The sequence below is a fragment of the Symphodus melops genome (genome assembly GCF_947650265.1).
Source record: "Symphodus melops genome assembly, chromosome: 5".
Taxonomy (NCBI): domain Eukaryota; kingdom Metazoa; phylum Chordata; class Actinopteri; order Labriformes; family Labridae; genus Symphodus; species Symphodus melops.
This window is the reverse complement of record NC_136695.1, coordinates 6945400-6957480: the sequence shown is the minus strand read 5'-3', so window position 1 is coordinate 6957480 and position 12081 is coordinate 6945400. Positions and strand designations below refer to the sequence as shown.

The 12081-nt window shown below is 41.3% G+C and overlaps 1 protein-coding gene across 4 annotated transcripts in view; it reads right to left on the bottom strand.

Annotated features, from left to right (window-relative positions):
* Positions 1–12081, bottom strand: part of ncalda (neurocalcin delta a) — an 81325-nt gene that overhangs the window by 6900 nt on the left and 62344 nt on the right. For all 4 annotated transcript variants that reach the window (XM_079342863.1, XM_079342860.1, XM_079342861.1 and 1 more), the window contains one exon: positions 7490–7901. In XM_079342863.1, the coding sequence (XP_079198989.1) occupies positions 7490–7867 (378 nt within the window). In that variant the 5' untranslated portion in view covers positions 7868–7901. The remainder of the gene's footprint in view (positions 1–7489; positions 7902–12081) is intronic.

Sequence of the window (12081 nt, the reverse complement as noted above, 5' to 3'; positions counted from 1 at the left end):
CGGGACAGCTTCTCATTCTTGGATCTGTTTTGGGGATAAAAAGCGACCCAGAGATGTCGTCACTTCTATTGAAAAGATCATTTCTCTCGACCATGTGTATTTCATGGCTGATGAAGATGCTCGCTCGTGTACGTACAAGCCTTTCCAGCGTGAGTGAGAGAAACATGTTGCTGGTGCAGTTAGCCTAGCGGCCTGCGGTGTCACTAGAAACACTGCATTTTTGAAAGTTACATATAGCCTATTTAAACACATTACTAATGTTTTTATATTTTGGCCCTCAAGGCTGGTCATATATTCTGTCCAAGCTGTAACAGAGCCTCGGCCATGAGACAGGACAGGGGCCATAGACTGGCTGCAGCTGTTGCTATGTGGCCTTCTGCCCTGATGTAAACACACAGAGAAGAACAGATGGCATCACTTAGCATGGAGAGGTTCGGTATTTGTATTTTAATATAGAAAATGGAGATAAAAATGCACAAAGGCAGTGTCCAGTTGAAATGGCACATTGACTGGAGCATGGCAAAACTACATTCTTGTTGTTTATACGTATATGACTTCAAATTGAAAGAATGAATTGAGGAACCTATGGACTCTGAGGATGGTTTACCCTGCAAGACAGCTAATGAAAAAAGAATGACTGGTATGAAAATAGCATTACACATTAGTTTGAACACATTCTTATCATGGGATGTTATGACAGCTGAAATATGAAATCAAAGTCAGCCTGATTCTCAGCATGTTTGTGGTGGGTAAAAGTATCAAGCAGAAAGAGTGAAGCCTGTGTGTTACCGATTTGATCTCTCCTTTCTTAGACAACTGATCACAATCTTTATCTTCATTTTTTCTTAGCACATGATACCCTGCCTGTATACTATTACTACTGCCTGTTTCTCTACCTGGACACTGCTTTTCTCTTTTTTCCCCCAGCTATTCTCTCCTTATTTGTTTTTAAAGCTGGTTTATATTTTAGACAGATATTTACTGAGCAGTGGAAGCAGCATCCATTTCATAGCTTAAATGTCACAAGGAGAAAAAAGACAGTTCTCTCATGCCAGTTCAGCAGGGATCTTCCAGACACGAACACAACATCGCCTCCCGTGGAGCCGGAAACAGCCTGAGTCACAGTGGAGTGGGTCAGTCTTCACTCTCATTCATAACATAAATGATACCACCTTATCTCATTACCTTCACCGCATCATACAATGAAGGAAGAGAAGAAATGGAAAGGCAGAATTAAAGAGAGCCAGAAAGGCAAAAAGAAAGACCGTTGTTCTCTTGTTGCTCTCCCTCCTCACCCTCCCGACACAGATTAATATGTTTCCTATTGCGACTTTATCTACCTGAACAGCCTGAGCAGTCATCTATGCAATGAACCGGCTATTCTATTCAATCTCACTAAATTAGCAGTGTGAATGCTGTCTCCCTCCCTTTTAACCAATCGAGACAATGAACTTCCTCTCAGCCTGACTGCTCTGCTGATAGCGCCCCATTTTAGATAAAAAGAAGACAGGTTGGATATCAGCTATTGATGGAGGGGATGAGACTGTTTTATCTTTCCTCCCTGCATTCAGTTTTTGCAATTATCTTTAGATAGAGATTTTTTTTGCATTATGTGGAGAAAAATGAGCCAGGCAGGCTAACATCTTTCTCATTCAATTACTCCCACAGTCAGGCTAATTATGAGTATCAGCAGCATTTACACACTCTCTGCAGGAGAGACCATTAGCGTACTGGAGTGAGTGTCAGCTTGAGCTCAGCAAACTACTGACTACTGACCTGCTGCTACAGCTGAAAGCAGATACTGGGATCGCACTAAAATGCAGACTTTGAACTCAGCTATCAGTTTAACTTCAACAAGTTTATCAAGTCACAGTGCAACCTGAAACTTTTCTCTTCAGCTGGCTTACTCTCTGCAGAGGCGGTTGGCTTTGAACTGGCAGGCTCAAACAGCCAAATGCAAATAAATGGACTTGAGCTTATATAGACTGGAAAAGTGATGACGTATTTTTGTAGGCCTGTGGGATTATTGCATTGGATTTTGGATCATTGCAGAAAATAAGCTCTGTGTCAAACATGCGTCTCTGATGCGTCGCTGTTTTGTTCAGCTGGATAATCTTCACAGATGAACATCACTTATATAAAGTTTGAAGAGTTAATGCAGCCGAGAGAAGTAAAAAGTTGAGTGTAGTTCGCTTGTAGCATAATGTCAGTTTATTTTGTCGACTGCGATGCGTCACCGATCCCGTAGCTTAGTAAGTATTATTTACAAGAGCACTGAAAAAGAAGACGACGAAGAATTTGACTGTATTGGATCCCCGAGGGGGAAATTAGGTGTTTACACTCTGAACATGCACTGATGTCAGAGTGAGGGAGGGTACGTGGACTAGTAAGAGAGGATCCAGCGTGATGACGTTTAATTCATTCATAATTTCACCAGTAGGGTTCTTAGCTAACGAAGTTTATCTTGTCTAACAAAACGTCAACATCTCTTCAGCTTGTGTTAAACACAGACCTTATGTCAGACGTCTAAATACAAACCCATTCAAAATCCCCATTGACTTTTAGAGTTTAGAACCCTGGTGCTAAAATGCTCACTCACTTCCTGGTTTTAGGAGTCCTAAAGTGCTCGTCTAAAGCACTTTTCTGGTCTTCACACTACTCAAAGTGCTTTTACACCGCACGTCACACCTACCCACTAATGGCAGTGTATGTTGTGAGACCATCAGAAGTAAACTATTCCCATTCATACACATTTATATACAGTGGGAGCAATTCAGGGTTAAGTGTCTTGCCCAAGGACACATCGGATATGTTGGTGCAGGAGTTGAGGATCAAACCCTCGACCTTCCGGTTAAGAGACAACGACTTAACCGCTGAGCCACAAATAAAGTCACATTATCTAAAACTTTGTGAAACATAGTTCACTTTCTTCAGTGTTTCAAAACTTTTACACTCAGCTATTGAGACATGCTACACACAAACGAGATAAAATACACTCACGCACAAACAGGATCCTGTGGACATGCACTAATGGAGAGATGTCGCAGTGAGGGGCTGCACAGGAAAGAGAGCTCGAGCAGCTGGGGGTTGTGGGCTTTACTCAAGGCCACCTTTGGAGCATGCAATTTCCCTCGGGATCAATAAAGTATCTATCTATCTATCTATCTATCTATCTATCTATCTATCTATCTATCTATCTATCTACCTATCTAAGGAAGTGAACTGATACCTTTTCAGCCAACAAACCATTTTCCAGACTTGGTGACTCTACAAACTGAGCTACTGCTGCACACGTACCAACTATTAAGTGGACGGTAAATTCACCTGAACAAACGGCTGCCAACAAAGCAGACAACTCTGCAAAAAGAACAATACTAACACTCATTCCTTCATATAGGCCGAATGGTTACACTTTCAACATCCTTTTCCTTTCGTTCACTCTAATTGATGAGCCCTGCTGAGGGCCAGATATGAGTGTCTGAGTCATGCCTTTTTTTCTCTTGTCCTTGTGAGCAGAACCAGTGTTTAATGGAAAGTAGGCAGAGGGTTTATGTGGAAAGAAGCTGCAGGCAAAGTCACTAAGTCACAGGAAGGCTAATTGAACCTTGACATGGTGATACCTGGTCACATGTGAGATATGATAGAGTCACATCCTACGATTGACTTTGGCTACCAAGAAAGGAATCAGAGAGGTTAGCTTTTTTCGCTTCACTCTCCAGTGACTGTCTTTAATAATGAGCGATAATGATTCGCTCATTATTAAGATTCCACCTGGTCATGCAAACAACAACTCCAGAGTGTAAGGATCGAAATAACAAAGTGTATTCCTGCCCTCTGCAGCAGAGGCAAAAGAAAAAGGGAGAAGGGTTCAAAAGAAGGTCCATGATTGTTTCCCATCAAACTGTCTCAATAAAATGGAAACTAGATGAAACTGAAGACAGACTGCCTTACTATAACTACTACTGTACACAGACGTGGAAGTAAAAAAGAAAAGAGGGGAGACTTCTTACACAAACACTGATATGTGTGCCATCATTGCTCCCCCACAAACAATGCTTTTTGAAAAATATACTCAATATACCTTCAAAACTGAGTTGCATTACAGAGAATTCTTTTCTCACACTGTAAGTCAAAGTTTAACTGTCCTTTAATAAAACATGGACTTTAAATCTTTTTCAACTCTGAGCACTATAAGATAACGTTTCATTCTTTCTTTTAACAAAATATAATCAGGTGGTAAAAGTGCTTTCAAGGTAAGGTTAGTTATCCAGCATACACTATTTGTTATATCCATTCGAATTATATTTACATCCTGACAACTATCAGTAAATCATGTGCTCTGACAATGGACCAAAAAAGAGCCACCAGCTGCCGTAAGGTCCAGACGGAAAGCACCAATCAAATGACCCCCTGGTTCCCTGTGCACACTCAACCAGGTCATAGGTTCAATCCCAGCTCCTGCAGCCACATGTCCAAAGTGTCCTTGGGCAAGACACTTATCCCCAAGTTGCTCATGCTGTTTGGTCAGCGATGTATACATTTGTGTGAAAGAGTAGTTAATACTGATGGACACTTTACATTGCAACCTCTGCAATCAGTGTGAATCAGTAGGTGGGCTCAAGACCGTTTCTTTTTTAAAGCCAGTAGGATAATGTTTTTTTCAGTGTTTTCATACCGCTGAGTGATACAAGAGGTAATGTGATTGAAATATGTTGAAAGGGACGATCTGAAGTCTCTTCTCCGCTCTGTTAAAGAGCAGATCTGGTGGTGCTCGAGCATGTGTGAGGACAGCAGCTTTTGAAGGAGCCCCCGAGGGAAGGGTCTGGCTTTCATACAGAGCCCTGAGGAGATATTCATTTTCAAATCTTGCCAGCTTTCCAGAATTACCAACCCTTCCTTAAAAACCCATACTTTGACATTTTGCGTTCATAAACTCGATGAAGGTCAATGTGAAGGTATTTTAACACTGTCCTTGGTCTTCAAACAAACTCATACTTTTACATGGAAGCTTAAGACTTGACACAAGCCTGATATATACTCAACAAAAATATAAACGCAACACTTTTGTTTTTGCTCCCATTTGTCATGAGATGGACTCAAAGATCTAAAATTCATTCCAGATACACAATATTACCATTTCTCTCAAACATTGTTCATAAATCTGTCTAAATGTGTGATAGTGAGCACTTTTGCTTTGCTGAGACAATCCATCCCACCTCACAGGTGTGCCACATCAAGATGCTCATCAGACACCATGATTAGTGCATAGGTGTACCTTAGACTGTCCACAATAAAAGGCCACCCTGAAATGTGCAGTTTTTGCTTTATTGAGGGTCTGGGGACTCAGAACCAGTCAGTATCTGGTGTGACCACCATTTGCCTCATGCAGTGCAACACATCTTCTTCGCATAGAGTTTATCAGATTGTCAATTGTGGCCTGTGGAATGTTGGTCCACTCCTCTTCAATGGCTGTGCGAAGTTGCTGGATATTAGTGGGAACTGGTACGCGCTGTCGTATACGCCGGTCAAGCACATCCCAAACATGCTCAATGGGTGACATGTCCGGTGAGTATGCTGGCCATGCAAGAACTGGGACATTTTCAGCTTCCAAGAATTGTGTACAGATCCTTGCAACATGGGGCCGTGCATTATCTTGCTGAAACATGAGGTGATGTTCATGGATGTATGGCACAACAATGGGCCTCAGGATCTCATCACGGTATCTCTGTGCATTCAAAATGCCATCAATAAAATGCACCTGTGTTCTTCGTCCATAACAGATGCCTGCCCATACCATAACCCCACCACCACCATGGGCCACTCGATCCACAACATTGACATCAGCAAAGCGCTCACCCACACGACGCCACACACGCTGTCTGCCATCTGCCCTGAACAATGTAAACCGAGATTCATCCGTGAAGAGAACACCTCTCCAACGTGCCAGACGCCATCGAATGTGAGCATTTGCCCACTCAAGTCTGTTACGGCGACGATCTGGAGTCAGGTTAAGACCCCGATGAGGACGACGAGCATGCAGTTGAGCTTCCCTGAGACGGTTTCTGACAGTTTGTGCAGAAATTCTTTGGTTATGCAAACCAATTGTTTCAGCAGCTGTCTGAGTAGCTGGTCTCAGACGATCTTGGAGGTGAACCTGCTGGATGTGGAGGTCCTGGGCTGGTGTGGTTACACGTGGTCTGCGGTTGTGAGGCCGGTTGGATGTACTGCCATATTCTCTGAAACGCCTTTGGAGACGGCTTATGGTGGAGAAATGAACATTCAATGCCCGAGCAACAGATCTGGTTGACATTCCTGCTGTCAGCATGCCAATTGCACGCTCCCTCAATGCTTGCGCCATCTGTGGCATTTTGCTGTGAGACAAAACTGCACATTTCAGAGTGGCCTTTTATTGTGGGCAGTATAAGGTACACCTGTGCACTAATCATGGTGTCTGATGAGCATCTTGATGTGGCACACCTGTGAGGTGGGATGGATTATCTCAGCAAAGCAAAAGTGCTCACTATCACACATTTAGACAGATTTGTGAACAATGTTTGAGAGAAATGGTAATATTGTGTATCTGGAATGAATTTTAGATCTTTGAGTCCATCTCATGACAAATGGGAGCAAAAACAAAAGTGTTGCGTTTATATTTTTGTTGAGTGTAGATAGCAGACTTTAAAAACATTAAAATACAGTTGCATAAACAGCATTACGTGTATAAAGAGATGTCTGCTGGACTGAACTTTTGATCTATTTTTGGTTCTTAAATTGTGTAGAGCAGATGGAAATCTTTCCTTTCCTTTCTAGATAAGACGAGAAGGCACATGAAGAGACTGAAGCTCATAAAGTTCTGACTGTTTCCAAAACTGCTTTTCTGTTAGGACAAGAAACATTTCAAGTTAATCTTATTATCTAAATGCTTCTTTTAAATACATCAACACTTCTGGTAATTGACATATTTCAGATCACTCTTGCTCCAGGGATTAAAGCGACCATCTTTAACCTAGTCTCATACGAGCCTGATATCAGTTCAGTAGAAGTCTTGTTGATGCGTGTAAATGCGTTGATGTGCCCTGGCTAATATTACAGTTAGTGTGTATGTGTCTATTCTACTGCTGCCCATTCAACTCGTGATACGATTTGCTGGCCTTTATTTTTTAAATGGGTAGTTCCTAGAGCCCCCCTGCTCCCCTCTGAACCCCCCCTGCATATTACAGACTAAAAACTAAAATCCATCAGAGTAATTTATTATTATTCCACTAAACAAGTCTTTTGGTTTATCTTTGACAACATCAGACCCTTCATATAATCAGCCTGCTCGTTATTAGACGTGTGTGTGTGATCTCTGACTGCTAGCGCTGAAGTGTCTGTGTGTGTGTTACACACGCACATACACACACACACGCGCTCATTAATTATCTGTGTGTAGATTTTGTACATGGATTAAGAGAGTATGATGTGTCCATCTTTCTCCATTCACACTCACCTGAACAATCTCAAGCATCTCAGATTTACTGATGTACCCATTTCCATCCAAGTCGTACATACTGAAGGCCCACTTCAGCTTCTGCTCCAGCTTGCCACGTGACGTCACACTCAGTGCAATGATAAACTCCCGAAAGTCTATTGTCCCGTCTCCGTTGGCATCAAATGTGCGAAAGACGTGCTCTGCGAACTTGGAAGCGTCTCCATATGGGAAGAAGTTACCGTAGATTTTCTTGAACTCCTCCATGGAGAGGTTCCCACTCGGGCAGTCCCTCAGGAAGCCCTTGTACCACTCCTGGATCTCATGCTCTGTGAAGTCAGTGCTCTCCAGGAGGTCCTGCATCACCTCAGGACGGAGCTTGCTGTTTTGCTTCCCCATGTCTGTTGGTTCTGTCAATTATTGGCACACACAGCTGGTGGAGAGAGGAAGGTAAAGAAGGATTGGTTTTAGGGTGGGATAAACAAAATACAACATGAAGGATAAAACTTTCACATGTTCTCTCGATAGGAGAGAATTTTAGGGGTGTCATTTCTCACTGGATATGAGCTTTCATCGTAGTTTGCTGGAGCAGACAGATATCTTTCATTTTGAGGGACGCAGTTAAACAAGTTATGTACATGCAAGGAATATTTCCTACATATTAATCAGTGAATAAAGGATTATCACACTACAGTGAGTTACTATTTATCAATACCTTCCCTATAAATATTAGTTAAATGGTTTATATCACCAGCCCAAAAAGAAACAGCTGTATAGAGCCCGGCTGATAATATTGGCAGATATTAGCATCCAATGACTATTAGTAGTTTACCACAGAAATGCGCAGATAGATAAATAATAGATTCATCTATCTCGTGTTTGATGAAGTCCTTTGAGGGATCAACACAATACATGTGTTTATCTGAATCTATCTATCTCTACAGATTAAACATCGAAGAAAGACAACGGCTCATATTGGATTTTTTTTCTCTCCTCAATATCAGTATCAGCTGCAAAATACCGCGATCGGAAATAGTAGTTTAAGGGATGGTTTTATGTGGTGAAGGCATCGGCCAAATAACAAGCAAACTAAGCCAAGGAAACAGATGCTTTGTCCTCAAGTGCCTTTACTGAAGTATCAACCAAAAATGTAAGCAAGCCTTCCTCTCTGACTTTATCATGAATAAAATCCCTCCCTTTTTACTAACTACTGGAACTTTCCATGGAAAACCGCTCTGTGTTCTCTGAGGACACACAGCGCCATACTCTACACACAACATGGGTTTAATTAGCCTATTAAACATCAACACACACTCTACATCTATCCAAGCAGTAATGGTAGAAAAGCTGTTGGTCTTGAATTATATTTAGCCAAAAAAAAAAAGAAAAAGAAGCATTTAGATAAACTACTGAAAAAACACTTCACTTATTCTCTTCAGGAACTGTTTTATTGTTTTTCCGGCATCAATCTTTAGCAACAGTATAATGCTTCGTAATCCATGTGATGAAAGTAAGGAAAATACAATCCGCTCAAAATAGTAATGGTGATGAGTCATCATCTTGCACTTGAAGCAGAAATAAGCTACACTTCTTTGGTTGTGTGCATGTTTTGTTTGTGGAGTGATCGTGAAATGTTAGGATGGCTTAGGCACTGAAATGATAAAAATCCAAGTGTTAATTAAATTAGACACTTTTAAACGTCTTATCACTCTCACAACACGACGCATTCTTGACTTGTTTACACAACAGACATTTTATTTGTATGTTCTTTCAAAGTCAGAAGTCTAATATATATTTTTGGGGCTCTGGTACACTGTGCACGGAGGCTATAATCCTGCAAACAGCAGCTCCTTTCCATACCCTTCCCCACTGTTGGCTATATTTTGAAGACCCAATTTAACATTTTATATGCAACAATAAAATAACAAGCCAGTATTTGAGAACATTTACACTAAAATATTCATGTCAAAAAGGCCCCTTTCTCTCAAATGACAGTTTCCTTTATAATTTCTTTTCGTATCAAAGTCTTTGTTAATCAAAACAAGCAGGGAATAGCCAGTGATGTGTTTGGCTGTTACATCAGGCCGAGTCGGTGATGTCAGTGAACAGTTGCTCATTGGCAAAATGGTGATAACGAACTTAAAAAAGGACATTCAAAATTTTTTGACATAAACTGCTTTGAAAAAAAAAAAAAAAACCCATTGAACTCTCTTTACTGAAAATAAAACAGGATGCCTTTGTTGGTCATCAGAAGTAAATATTATATGTATAAAAACACTAAGAAGGACTTATTGATTGTTTGGAAGAGGGATACAAGCCAGTTTAATTTTGAACACAGCTCCACTATCATTAGCCTAGCTCTGTACTTTCATATTGAATAGGATTCTTTATATTCTTTAAATAGTCCATAATATTTGTATTTAATACATTTCTAATACACCTCTGTGATAAAAGCATTAAAGACAAGACTTACAGGGTAGTAAATGTCCCCACATTTGGTCTCATATTGGTACACAACCAGGACAGATAAGGTTTACCACCTTGTCAACACAACTATATAAATGTTTCTCAAAGAAGCTCTGAGCTATGTGCAATTAAAAATGATGTTAATAGCTTTTTTACTACCATGCTTTATTTGAAATAAAAATTGAATTGAAATGGACTTGATTTTGTATAGACATTTCAGGAATCCAGCACATTTCAATTCAATTCAAAAAACTTTATTTGTCCCCAGGGGGCAATTCAAGGGCACACAGAGCAGCAAATAACAACAGTGCAACTAATTTAATGTTTCCATAGTGATTGTTGTCATGGTTAACATTATTAAACAACAAAACAAAAAAAATACAGCTGAACATTCTATCCTTTGATGACAACAAATAAATAAATAAATAAATAAAAATCTCAGGAATCCAAGCACATCAAAGCACATTCTATCCTTTGATGACATCACATTCTAGCATCTACATACACAACAATGATGTCATAATACACGCTTATCTACAGCTGGAAACACAGGCACAAGAACAGAGCACACACAACAGAAGAACAAGGCAAGAAGGCGCGTCCCTTTTGTTTCAGAGATTTGAAAATGTCCGACGTCCACTTTCAGATTAGGAGAGCTACCTCTCTACAGGAGGTTAAACCTGCCCATAGGCAGGTTATGCCATGCTTGAAACAGCAGACTGCTACAATCACAGGTGCTTCACAGCTGACTTGTAGAAGCGACAATATGTCAAGAAGCCTTGTAGGTGAAATTCTCTGCAAACACCCACTTAAAGGAACAAAAAAAGATAGAATAAATAACATGCACAAGCATATCCAGAACCCTGCAGCAGACAAACAAGTGCAGTCAGTAATGGTACTTATCTCTGCGCTTGAGCTTGAGAAGCTAAAAAAAAAAGGGCCCAAGAAGACCGTAAGGCTCATGAAGCACAATCAAACTTTAGCGGCAGAGGTGGAACGTCTCAAAGAAGAGCTCCAAAAGCTCGAAGAGAAACATGACGAAGCACAGCTGATGAGAGACATAGAGGTGGGAGACTTGGAGCGTCGGCTGTCAGGGACGAGTGATTTCGAATATAAGCGTTATAAAAAGGTCCAGGAGTTGGAGGAAGATTTAAAGAACCAAAGGAATAGTTACCTTCAACTGGAACAGCAAGTGAAGAATCAAAAGAAAAAAATTGGCAAATTGAGGGGGTCACTGTCCCGAACAAAGTCACAGATGAAGAATCAGCAGCTGCTATGGGAGGAGGAGAGGTCCAACCTCCTCCAGTCCCTCAGCAGTGCCAAAGAAACGGTGCAGAACAGAGACCCAGCTATAGGAGCAAATCAAGGTGATGTACACCACATTCAAAAGCAAGACGACCATATCTTAGAAGCCAAATCAGCACAGGCTGATCTCATTGATGGCAAGCCGACTTTATTGATCACAAAAAAGCAGACCAAACAGCAACAGGCGGTCAATAAGACTGTGGAAGCTCCGTTGGTGAAGGAAAAGCAAACCCCTGCCGAGGCTTGTGATAAGACAACGGCTCAGTCCGAGCCCATAATGACTTTTGTTTCTGAGCTTGAGCCTGAGCAGCTCGGAGACAAAAGAGCTGAGGAGGTCAAAAGGCACAAGAAGCACAATAAGGCTTCAGCGACAGAGGTGAAACGCCTCAAAGAAAAACGCAAAAGTAACGGTGAGCAGCATGACGAAGAGAAGAAGACGAGGAACATAAAGGTCACAGACTTGGAGCCTCAGCTGTTGGAGAAGAAAGCTTTTAAATCTGAGTCTCCAACAAAGGTTCAGATGTTGGAACAAGATGGAGGTTACCAGAGTCAACCTGAACTGCGAGTGCAGCTAAGGCAGCAAAAAGAAGACAATGACAAACTGAAGGCATCACTGTCCAGCACAATGGCAGAGATGGAGAATCAGCAGCTGGAGTGGGAAGAGGAGAGGTCTGTCTTCCTCTATTCCATCAAAAGTCTCCATCAAACTATCCAGAGGAAAAACGAAACTCTGGACAAGAGGAGAAACAAGCTTGCTAAGCTGAAGGAGAAGATCTCCCAGCTGGAGGATAGACCAACAAAGGATAGACCAACAAAGAAATCTCTGTGGACAAGAGTCATCG